The 12,928-nt window shown below is 39.6% G+C and overlaps 1 protein-coding gene across 6 annotated transcripts in view; it reads right to left on the reverse strand.

Moving 5' to 3' along the window:
- Positions 1 to 12,928, reverse strand: part of COL24A1 (collagen type XXIV alpha 1 chain) — a 156,884-nt gene that overhangs the window by 56,230 nt on the left and 87,726 nt on the right. For all 6 annotated transcript variants that reach the window (XM_075424849.1, XM_075424851.1, XM_075424850.1 and 3 more), the window contains 2 exons: positions 2,057 to 2,110; positions 151 to 204 (listed from right to left, as the gene is read on the reverse strand). In XM_075424849.1, the coding sequence (XP_075280964.1) occupies positions 151 to 204; positions 2,057 to 2,110 (108 nt within the window). The remainder of the gene's footprint in view (positions 1 to 150; positions 205 to 2,056; positions 2,111 to 12,928) is intronic.

Here is a 12,928-nt window from a genome sequence, read left to right on the forward strand (position 1 = left end):
CTAAATGAAACTGCCTAGGACAACACATCAAATACTATTGTTTTCCATAAAGCCTACACAGTTAGAAGAGTGAGAATTTATTATTGTTTTGGAAAGTAAAGTGCCTTTGTAAGTAACATAACTATGGATTCTACATCATTTCTGACTTACCGTGACACCTTTCTCCCCAGGAGGACCTACTGGTCCTGGACTGCCTCGCTCTCCCTTTAAAGAAAAATGAAAAAGAAAATAATAGCGAGCACTCTTTCCCCGACTCGTTCCATGTACATTGAGCCAGGCGTATCTGGCCAACAAGGCTAACCTGCAATAACAATACCGCAGCAATCCAAGAGGTCTTTCATGAGGGTTGTAGCCCATAGTCTACAAAAGACTTGGTTGCTAAAGGGAACAACTTTTTGCAGTGCATAACACCATTGGTTCAGGGACTGTCTTTCAGAAACAGTGCAGAGGCCTTTTTCACTTTCATTGAATTTCTGCACTCTTTCCTCCTACAAGCCCACCCATATTTTGAAAAGGTGATAAAACTGAATTTCTCTGTCTTTCCTAGAAAACTGAAGAAGAGATTTGGTACATCAGTCTTTGTGAACTGCAGTTAGCAGATACCTTTTCTCTGTTGGGTACATCACGTTTACAATTACGTTCTTCTTTAATCAACAAAAGTCACCACAATAAACAAGCAAAAAAGAAAATCTTGTTCCCTTCTCCCTCATTTCTTCAGTATGTTGGGCAAGTACAGACCTAAAAGCAAGACCAGCCCTTCAGCAGTTGCAGAAGCCATTGGAGCAGGGGAAGTAGGAAGGGTCTTTGTCTTCTCTTACACACTTTCTCACCTTTTATTTGTATAACATTTAGCCCAAACACCAGGCTTGGCCGTAGATTACCCCCATACAAATATTACACTTCTATTGCAGATAGTACACATGATGTAGTGATAGTGCTATATTTTATGTTGCATACTGTTAAAGACACGTGTTTTTAAAATAATTATACTGGAATTATGTTCACCATTTAAATCCACACAGCATGTTTACATTGTAATATTTAATCCATAAAAGAGGAAGATAACAAATTCTACAGAAACAGCATAGCAATGACAATAATTATTGCACCATGAAGAATCTTGCTTCCATTTACTGATAAATTAATTAGTCTTTTACTGCCTTTCCCTCCTAGCTAAACTAGCAGCACTATACCAAGGCAATCGTTGTTGGCCCAAGTGTAACTACAAAGAACAGAATTCTTTGACACTGAGTTCTAAGATGATATTATAATTAAAACCATATGAGACTTGTCTAAATTTCAGTTTTAACAAGCAGCGCTTTTTATATAAGTCATAATCAGATTTTCATTGAAGTTCTAATACTTTATTAAGACTTTCTGAACAAAACATCTAAACAGCAGCCACCAGTCTAGGTGAAATAATTCAGCCCTGCATGGAATAAATATAAATGGTGCTGGATCATTCTGACAAACAATTATGTTATTATTATAATTGAAACTGACATGCAGTCCAGTAATAGTTTCCTGTTTTTCAGTTTTAAAACATTTCACTTAAATAAAACCATGTCAAATATGCTTAGGCTATTTATACTGTTCTAGTCACATGAAGTCTGCCAAACTTTGCTTTCATAAACACAACTGTTACTGCACAGCAGACAAAACTCACAATGTTCTCTTCTTTACTCAGTTAATGCATACAGCCAAATTTTACCATTCTTCTTTTGTCTCTTCATTACGTAGCAGTGCATAACCAGTGACTACTATATAAAACAAGTATAATTTATGCTAGTTTCTGTGAATCAATAGCAGTGGAGAGTAAAGTAAGTGCCACAATATGAACAAGACATCAGATCTATCAACTCTAAATTCATTGTCAAGTAAAATCGAGGATACCAGATGCACACTTCAAATAACAGCATTTGGGTTACCATTTATTACATCCCTGTGCTGTGAAATAGCTACACGAATATTAGCTTTGTGAGTGGTCAGTAAACAATCTCTCACCAATATTTTGTTGCTGATTTTTGCTGCTGAGTAGTCAGATACGCTATTATACCTTTTCGCCAAGGCTTCCAGATGGCCCGGTTTCTCCAGGTAAGCCAGCTGATCCCTGTACAAAAAGTAAGAAGACTTTCATTAGTACAGCGTTCATACTAGTTCATGATTGGCAGCTCCCCAACGACCTGGCAGCAAAGTACAGCACTTTTCTTAATCTCAGAGAGCTATTGGACTATTTGTGTAAGCACTCCTGTGGGAAAGTGAGGACTGCACAAGCTAACCTGGCTTACAATCCATGCAGGAGGATCACTGCATCTAGACACACCAACAGTAAATGGCTACTGCTCGAAAAGAAATTACACTAATTTAATCATCATACTATGCTACCACCTAAGGTCTGCCACTAAACTCAGTCTTGCCATGCTAGAAGCTTTACAAACATACAATTAAAGGTGATAATTGCCCTGTCAGTGCTTCAGTCTGACCACAAATTTCAAGGGGAATAAAATTCAATAGAACAAAGTAAGAGCCAGTAAAAACAAAAATGATATTGGATCAGGTGTTGTCAGAATTTTCCCTTTAAGTGTTGTAACCCCAAATGCCTTTGAAGTCAGAGGATCAGAGCCTTTTGGTCCTTTAACTTTCTCCTGATGCTCTCCTGCAGATTTCCACTGCACAGAACAAGTACCACCATATGGAATGGGAAACATGAGAGGAAGTACTTTTAAAAAGCTTATTCCTAAGTGTTTGCAATACCCCCTTTGTTATGAAGAGAAAAAAAATAATTATAGTGTAAGGCCCCAGTTGAGAAAAGTATGAAACAGTGAGCTTGAAGAAAAAGCAATAGGTACCCAGAGTACATCACATGACTGCTCATGAAAGATGGCAGAAATGTGGAAGCTCCTAGTAGTGCCATAATACACAACTGTACCGTGTCTGTAATACTTTAAAAAGCAAAAATTATTTGCACTTTGAAAAGTGCCAATAAAATGGCAATTCACACATTGGCATTACTATCTCCACATGTGTAGGAATGTACTAGCTTAAGTAGCACTACATTGGCACTTGAGGGTGTTTTTTTTAAAGTGTTACTTCTGAGCTCACTTGACAGCTCATATTCCTTTCAAGAGCCTAGTAATAGTTTATTCCATAGAAATAATGTCATAGCAGAAGGACAACATTTCAGTCTGAAATCTCTGACTTCGAAAAAAAACCATACTTTTTTTTTTAGCCCATACCTATCAGTCTCAAGTACTTTAACATAACAGATGCAAAGTAACTAAGGCTTTATGATGGTTGCTTATTTTCTTGGACTGCTAGCTCCTCTGGAGGTCTCATAGTTTAAATATATTGCAAGAAGCCATTGATACAGCTGCCTTCGAGGCTGACAATACTGGCACAAACTACTTTCTGGAAGGGGCTAAAGAGATAAACAGGCATCTCTATGGCTGCTGGACTGATGTATTATGTGTGAGAACTTGTGTATTATATGTCTGAACTGAGATGTCTCTTGGCAACAGGCAAAGATTTGTCCTGGTGATACTGGCACGGAGGTGATGCCCAGACGTCACTGGCAGGAATGCAGGACTTCAGTGACGAACTCTGAGAATAAGAGCTACCACTGCTAGCAGTTGTGGCCAACAGTGAGCCTCAGCACCAGGCAGAAATCCATGAGAGAAAGAACTACCCTGTACTCTTGCTCATCAAGATAAGGGGTGTGCAGGTACGATTTCAAAAGTCTCAAGACCAGGATTCTCTTATTCCAGAAAGGACAGAAGGCGTAATCTGAGCCAAGATATAACTCAGACCTATTCTGCTTCCACTGAGACACTCCTGATGTCCCAGCCAATGCCACACTGTTTACACATCTGAAGAGATTGATTAGAAAGATGGATAGCTGTGCCTTGCACAAGCAATAAACACTTTACTATACAGCCCCTGATCAAGTCCCTTTTTCAATTCAAAAGTGTTGTCTTTCTGATCTAGTTGCTCTGGCCTGAAAGAGAAGGAATGACTAGGAAGCAGTGATTGTGAATGTGCTGTTGTGTTACCCAGCACATTACTTCTAGCCTACAATGCTTTCCAAAGTGAGGACAAAAGTTGGCTATTAAGTAGTAAGTTTCCTAGACACTGGCTGTTTCTCAAAAGAAAGTAGTTAAATGAAGAAAATTTACAGTAAAAATGCTAAAAGAAGAAAGTGGATTTCTGTCGATTCAAAAGATGGAAAAAACCCTCTGCATGAGTGGACGTAAATATGTATGAAAAGCAAAAATATAGTCAAGAAGACAAGAATTAAAACCAGTGAAATGGTAAAGACAACAGGGACTTCAGGAGTAATGAAGCAGAAAGAAGTTCATGACAGATTACCTATACCCCCTTCCACTACTCCATCCAAAACAGAGTGCAAGTGACTGAGACTGAGATAAAGCTAGGGCAGGTATGTGCAGAGGTGAGAGATGAAAAAAAAGCTCACCTAGGAACATAATTTTGGTCCTTAAAACAACTAGCACCATACAGCAAAGAGAAAGTGCAATCAGAGAGCAAAACGTCTTGTTGCAGCAAAATATTAGCCGTAAAGCGCTGTCTTCCTTGTGCACTTTTCTTAAAGACCACGTGGCTCCTTGGATCCCACACTGGGGTTGGTTCGTTATTGAGACCAGCCACTAGGACTAGACTGAGGCTTCGGCTCCCTCTCCTTCTTATGTAAGAGGATGAATACAGTCCAAAGAAGGTTTGTTGAATAAGTATCTTCCAGCATCCCTTCAGTCCTTTAGGGAGCAGTGGTGGATTCCAAAAGTCAAATGGAATGCACTAGGTAACAGAAAAGTAAGGTAAAACACTCTGAAATGTTAAAAAAATAAAAATAATGGTTTTAAACCTTATTAAAAAAAAAGTAATAAACTTTCATTTACAAGGATTTGCGTAAAAGTCTCCAGTGACAATAACGGCATTTTAGAAACCTTCTTGACAGGAGCATTTTTGTGGAAAACTAATGAAAGACCACATCTCACAACTAGCACATGCCTGAGAAAGACAAAAACGTCTTGCCAGAGCATATGCTCTGCGTTAGAAACTGAACTGTAGTTAAATCACTGAAAACACATCGTATAATTAATACAAATCCAATTATGGAGTAATCTATTGAAAAGTTTGGTAGAAAAAAATGAATATTCAGCTGGTTACAAGCATTCCTGTGGAAGCAGATACCTGTTAGATTGTACGCTAACACATTCTTTTGTGTTAACTGAAAATTCTCCAATCTCATGTTATTTAGAATTCAGCATTTTCAAACGTTTTTATTCAACATCATTAAATGAGATGACACAAGTAATTCTAAAATTTTATCTTGCCACATTAACCTTTTTCTATGAACTTTTTTTGGTATTTCAAATTAATTTTCATCAAAATCTGTCCTGAATCTGTGCTGAATCAGTTAATTCCAGATCCAGCATTCAGCAATATCATCAACTCTGCCTACTCACGAAGATTCCCATTTAAACCTTTCTTTAAGAGCCCATCAGATTCAAACTTCGTGAAGGACTTTATACATTTTGGCACAGTACTAAAAAAAACCAAAATGAGGTAACATCTAGGTTTCATTTTAACAGATCAAAACTTCTTTGTGGATCCTTGAAGGATTCAAGCGAACTACCTATGTTCAAAAGACAACCAAGGGTGAGGGACTAGGAGGAGAAAGAACAGTAGATGCTCCAACAATCAGCTTCTATTATTTCGTATCCAGCTGATACATGGAAAAATACTACTACAGCTCATAATACCATAAAAATGAAGTTCTAAGAAATAAATATTAATCTAAGGTCAGTTTTGGTAGCCAGACATAATGGTACTTACAAATTTTTTAAACCAGTCCATCTGGACCCTGGTATCACAGGCACTAATATTGGATCTGTGCATGCATACTTCCAACAATGTGACCCAGATCAGGCCTGGGCAAAAATTAGGAAGAAAGCATGATGCCGGCTTTACACTGGCTGCTATTTGGGCTTCGTATCATCTGCTGTAGAACACAAGGTAGCCGCTCTATGAGAAAGGAGGTGTCATGGACAGTTGATACCTGCTCTGGAATAAAAACCCCTGCTAGTCACAGATTTCTGGGTGAATTTGTATCAGACCAGTGCTTTTGTGTGACTATTTTTGATCTGACCAAAAGTAGTATATTGCTGAATCACAGACAGGCTTTTGAAACTAAAGACTTTCAATACAGCCTTTGTGTAGAACATTTGCTTACTACTGCACCAGTATCAGGCATGAACTGAATGGACCAGCTGTTAGTATCCTGCACTTAGAGGTAAGAGTAATCTGACGTTCTAAAGAAAGCCCTGTCTCCAGACTGCTGGGAAACAGGATCAATTTTGGAGGATGTGTTTTCTCACAAAAAGGAGAAACTCTAGTAATTTGGGTTATTTGAAAGGCTAAATAAAGAATATAAAGCAAACTGATGCCAGTTTATTTACAGTTTACTACCACTTCAATTACTGAATTAGTTACTTTTGAATCTCTTACTGACTAATATTACATTTGCCCTCTAATGGCACTTTAGTATGAATTATCAAAATGCAAGAGCAGACTAGAAAATGGCCCCTTGTCAGACAGTGGCACCTGAGGAGCTCTCGGCTGACAGCTGTGCCAACTGCTGTATGTATGTCACATAACGATCCCGGCTTTTGGTTGTGCGGTTCTGTTTTATTATTCAAGGTGGTGATTCCACCTCTAAACTTTAGAAACTATTTCCTACCTCATAACCACAATAGTAAAAAACATTTTAAGCGATCATAAGATCTGTAGCTGCTTTATGCAGGATTATTTTGGGAAGCATGGCATTTGAAAGGTAGATGCTATTTTCTTCTTTTTTGACACTGAGATCTGGCCATCTGTTTCATTGGCATTTTCTGTCTGTTGAGAAAGTTACTTGGTAGTCAAGCAGAGGTGACAATCTAAGTGAAAAATCTATGCTTTGTTACTGCCAGTGGAGGAGGTGAGTGAAAACAGAGGTGCACCATATTCGTACCTCACAGCTGATATTTCGTTCAATTTTTTAAAGGGCTCAAAACTGCAACTACCTGAATATTTGAAAGACAAAATGTACTGGCACCATTGCTTAATCTACAGTGGTTTTAATAAAGAAATAAATGGGTTAAATTTTGCTTCTAGTAACACTAGTGTAAGATAGGGTAATTCTGTTTGAGAGCATTATGCAGAGAAACACTTGCATTTAAAGGAAGTAGCTGATGAAGTGGTAGCAGGATGTGCCCACTGGCAAAACCTTGGAAGCCAAACTGCAGACGCCATATGCAGACACTATTCCTCTATATTTTTCTTCCCAAACCACTAGAGTACATGAAATACATCAGTTAAATTCAGATGATAGTAAAACGGACAAACAGTGAAAAAACTGGATGTGTGCCAATATCTATACCATTATTGAATAAGTTTAATGCATGCTGGAACAACTTATCCTTGATTATTACTAAAATAGCCTTAAACATTTTTTTCGTATTTTAGTGCTGCAAAATCACTTGGGCATGCAAATAAGTATATCTAAAGCTATAGATTGGGTCATAGGAAAACAAAAACATAGTTGCAAAATAACTACTAGACAGGTAGCATCTGACTCCCTGGAAAGGCTAAATTCCTCTCTTGGTCAGGGAAAGAGCGGAGGACTGGTACACTTTTCTGATGTTCTGCTAGATCTGCAAGGGTTCCATTTGTATGCGAATCTTTTAAATGACCATGAGAAAAGCGGCAGTCAGGGCACGGTTCACTCGCTGGGAAGGATATGGCATTTTATACAGTCTGTTTGCCATAAGCAGCTTGGAGATGACCTGAAGTGAACTGGGTGACACAAACTCCATCCAAAACTGAAGTGTTCTCACTTTTCAAGTGACAATCAGAATAATGGCATTTATAGAGGTTCTTGGTTTTGATCATCAAGTGCACACTGGTAGCTTTTTGTAATCCATGCAAAGGAAAAAAAATCTTCTTCTGAAGGTAGATATTACTCCAGAGAGACGTACCTTGACTAAACTGACTTGGGATAAAAGTTATCTACATCTATGCATCTAACTAGTGACTTTTTTTTCTTGGGTAACAAATCTCACACAGAACAGATTATCCTTCTCTCTGACTGTTCTCAATGTTATAGTGAGTGTTGCCTTATTTAAGGTGTTAGTCATAACTTGCAAAACCCTAAAGTGTGTGTGGCTGTAGGTATTCTGTGGGGTAGCATGGCAGCTGAAACTAGCTGATGAGGAGTGCTACTAGAAAAAAGTCCTTCAAGAAAAATGATCAACAGCTTGAAAAAACTAACCTCCAGATACTGTAACATGTTTCCCTACTCTTCTTGAGAGAAAGACCTAGCAGCAATGATAGTGTGTCAGGTCATCTAGTTAAAACCAACATAGACATTGAAGTGTCATTATTATCATTCACCATAAGATCTTCATAGAACTTACATTAATCTGTATCCAATAGGTTTCTGAAAGCAGCTTAACTAGTTCCTTCTTCTGAAGCCCTTGGCGATGCCCCGTGCATTCACCAGTCTTTGAAAAAAAAGCTTTACCTCAATCGACTTTTCTTTTGGCCTATGGCTTGCTTACAATTCTCGTTCACATATCCCCAAAGCCCGGACTTTTCATGATAGTTCAAAGAACTCCTTCTGCTGAGCATCCTGAAAACATCAGTTAAAGCCCATTTAATATTACCTTCAAGTAAAAGGAATTGCAGTTTCCGTTCTCCATGAATTAAGCATCCCTGGTGCCTAATCCAGCTAATTTTTACCTCTGCAGGAGATGTGGTAATTGCTTTATGGGAATTCTTCTCCTAGGCACACAGCCTGACCGCAGTGTTTTCCTGCCTTTCCACAGACTCACTATTTTCAGCCTGCTGTGGAGCTGCCATTCACAGCCTGAATATCACTTTTTTTTCTTCACTGGACCATAACTTTCCACTTTTTTTAGTTTTTTTTGGGGAGGGGGAAGCACTTCTCATTTCAGCTTGGTTTCTCTTCTGCTGTTTCAAGAACTATTTGCAACTGGGCAAACTTGTCGACAGTAACTTTTCCAGGTGTTTGAAGATTATTTTTCCAGGATTTGTGTTCATGAACTCTGCTTATTTTAGTTTGTCCTTTTGACATCAGTTGTACATGCTTCAGCTGACAGTTCTACACTTTTATTCTGTCTCAGCGTGTGTACAAATATCAGGGACTTCTAATTCAGAAGTGTATGGGCCAAGGGCTGAATTTCTGTTATGGAACTGGCAAGGAGATATTGGAATTAACTTGCACTTAGTTCTTCAGTGTGGCCCAGTCTGCATAAACACTAGCATTACCAAACAGTAACACAATCCTGACAAGCAACTGTTTTAAGTTCAGATGAGTTAAGTTTTGTGCCATAAAAGATGAGCAATTAATAATTTTCTTAAATTACCCCTGACAATTTAACACAGACTGGTTATTTGTATGGGATGCTTGAATCTGGTTTCAAATATTTGCTATCCATCACTGCATAGCATCTGATCTAAGCATATAAAATCCAGCTGTATGTGTCAGCAAAGTGAGATTTTCCTCCCCCAAATGTAAGGGCAATTTTCTCAGTAGCTGTAGTGGTTGTTTCCTTTGGCATGACTTTCAAAAGATTTTGTCTCATTAGCAGTGTAAATTTGCTCTGCCTGCTGCCCCTTACTTCTCACTACCTTAACCAATCCCTGTTCAGTTGAACTTGACGGTCCTGCGGTTAACTCAGTATCTTGCAGCAGAGGACAGCTGCTGGGTCCTGGCACAGCTTTGGGCTCTTCTCAGCCAAGCAGCACCACCTGAACCTGCCCACCTTCTGCTTGCAACAGCGCATATGCTGTAGCCAGAGAAACACTTTTGTTGTACAACTCGGTTAAGGACTAGTGTCTGAAGTTTGATCTTAGGCTCATTCCTGATCCAGTATTATAATGTGTGTCATTTTAAGCTTATGAGCACAGTGAACATGTTATCAATTCAGTCATTCAGTTTCCATACTGGACGACCATCCAGAAATACTTTGACAGAAACGTGCTCTGAAGACTCAGCAGCATCATATAACCTAAGAAATGTTGGACAATATTGCTTCTAGCCTATTGTTGGACAATATTGCTTCTAGTCTATTGACAAAGCTGTATTTGAGCATATATCCCATCTTATTAGACTGAATAACCAAGCATTATGATCCAACCTCCTGCTGTTGAAACCTTCCTGCTTGTGCACAGTTGCTGTCTGTATTTTTCTAAACAGATATTAAGCAGTACTTGACCTGGAAAAGCTGCTACAGAAGAGCAATAACTGTTTTGGCACCTCAGGCAGCAGTAACAGATGTATTATTCAAAGACAGAAGATGGATGATACCAGAAAAAGTAGGAAAATGGAAAGAAAAAGAAGAAACGCACTGGTGCAATCCTTTTGTATCAATAGCAGACATGCACGTGCTTCATGTTCTAATTTGCTATGAATTCAACATTTACGGGATTTATTATTGCAAAATCACTTCTTTTGACAGCTTATTCAGGAAATGTACTAGTTTTCTTTTGGAGAACTGAAACACTGTGATGGATTCCGCATTACTAAAAGGCAGTATCGTACATTCCAACCTTGTGCTTAATAGTGTGCATCATATTCTGTAATTTGAAAAACTCAGTCAATAAAGATCAAGAATAAAAAAAAACAATAGATAAGCCAAAAGGGGTGGGGGATAGCATAGAAGGAAGAAACCGTACACACAGAATTTTATTAGACATTGGACTTCCTATCAACTTTTTAGTAATTTCTTTTTACCTTTGCCTTTACTATTAAACAAACTGTACAGTAATTGCACATTGTTTAGTGCTATTTGTACAAATCCTCTTTGTATTTGGTGTCACCAAGCATCTGCTAACAAAAACTTCATGAGGCATCAATAAGGACAGATGCCTTACTCCATACCTTCTTTTGGGCTCCATCTCAAAATTTGTCACATCAGCTAGCAGCATTTGTACTTTGCTCTTGTACTTCTTGTACTTTGTCTTTTGTTTTTCAAACTTTGTGTGTGTGTGGCCCATTTGATTCCAGAGATGTCCTGGAGTCATCATGTATGCCACCAGAGCCAATACTGAATAGCAGGGAGTGGATTTATCTGTGAATTAGGAAGTTCGTATTCTCTCTGCACACCAAGGAAAAGAAAAACTACTTGTTACAAATAGAAGCTGGTGAGAAGCTGGAGGTAAAAACTGTGTCCAAAGTGTACAGAAGTGAATATTTTGCATCAGGTCTCACATCTGGACAACCATTTTCGGCATATGAGAAAAACCATCCTCTTCCTGCTACTACTTTTCAATTTATTTAGGAAAAGCTTAACTGTTACAGGTTACAGCAGTGAATAGTGAAAGGAAGAGATTTTGAAAGGTCTTGCTGTGAGTTCTGCTGACTGCGTTTGAAAGGCCATCTCCTGCTCTTGGTATTTTACCATTGGCTTTAACCACAAGATAATATATATTATCCCCCTAAAGACCACGTAGTGGGCGTTGGTCCTCTGCTGCCAGATAATACAAAGCTAATATAATAGGACTAAGAGCGTATGAAGCTCATTTGATTAAAATGTGTGTGCATACAGCAGAAGACATTCTACAATGCACAAGTAAAAATAAAGAGGATTTATCAATAGTTTATAAACCACTTCATTTCTCAGATATCTCATGTCATCCTTATCATACGCAAATGTCCCAAACAGTAAGTGTGGGAAGGAGTAATTAATCACAGTATCACAGAGTGTTCGGGGTTGGAAGGGACCTCTGTGGGTCATCTAGTCCAACCCCCCTGCCGAAGCAGGGTCACCTACAGCAGGCTGCACAGGACCTTGTCCAGGCGGGTCTTGAATATCTCCAGAGAAGGAGACTCCACCACCTCCCTGGGCAGCCTGTTCCAGTGCTCCGTCACCCTCAGAGGGAAGAAGTTCTTCCTCATGTTCAGACGGAACTTCCTGTGCTTCAGTTTGTGCCCACTGCCCCTTGTCCTGTCGCTGGGCACCACTGAAAAGAGTCTGGTCCCATCCTCCTGACACCCACCCTTAAGATATTTATAGGTATTTATAAGGTCCCCTCGCAGCCTTCTCTTCTTCAGGCTGAACAAGCCCAGCTCCCTCAGCCTCTCCTCATAGGAGAGATGCTCCAGTCCCCTCAGCATCCTCGTAGCCCTCCACTGGACTCTCTCCAGTAGCTCCTCATCTTTCTTGAACTGGGGAGCCCAGAACTGGACAGAGTACTCCAGATGGGGCCTCACTAGGGCAGTGTAGAGGGGAAGGAGAACCTCCCTCGACCTACTGGCCACACTCCTCCTAATGCACCCCAGGATGCCATTGGCCTTCTTGGCAGCCAGGGCACACTGCTGGCTCATGGTTAACCTCTTGTCCACCAGGACACCCACGTCCCCCTCCGCAGAGCTGCTCTCCAGCAGGTCCGCCCCAAGCCTGTACTGATGCATGGGGTTGTTCCTCCCCAGGTGCAGGACCCTGCACATGCCCTTGTTGAACCTCATCAGGTTCCTCTCTGCCCAACTCTCCAGCCTGTCCAGGTCTTGCTGAATGGCAGCACAGCCTTCTGGTGTATCCACCACTCCTCCCAGTTTGGTGTCATCAGCAAACTTGCTGAGGGTACACTCTAACTCTTCATCCAGGTCGTTGATGAAGAAGTTAAACAATTAATGATGGGCCATAATCATCTTCCTTTATAACACTATAACAGGGCTGCAACATCCCTTTTTTTTTGGCACAAAATCTATTTTTTGTTTTTTATTTTTGCAGCTTATCCCTGACTACAGTTAGGTAGTTAGTAGGATTATTTTATTAATCATCATTGCAACACATAATCATTCATTAGATATTTGAGCTAGTGAATATCACATTTGTATTAGAATGGA

The sequence above is a fragment of the Opisthocomus hoazin genome, chromosome 6, assembly GCF_030867145.1.
Source record: "Opisthocomus hoazin isolate bOpiHoa1 chromosome 6, bOpiHoa1.hap1, whole genome shotgun sequence".
Classification (NCBI taxonomy): Eukaryota; Metazoa; Chordata; class Aves; order Opisthocomiformes; family Opisthocomidae; genus Opisthocomus; species Opisthocomus hoazin.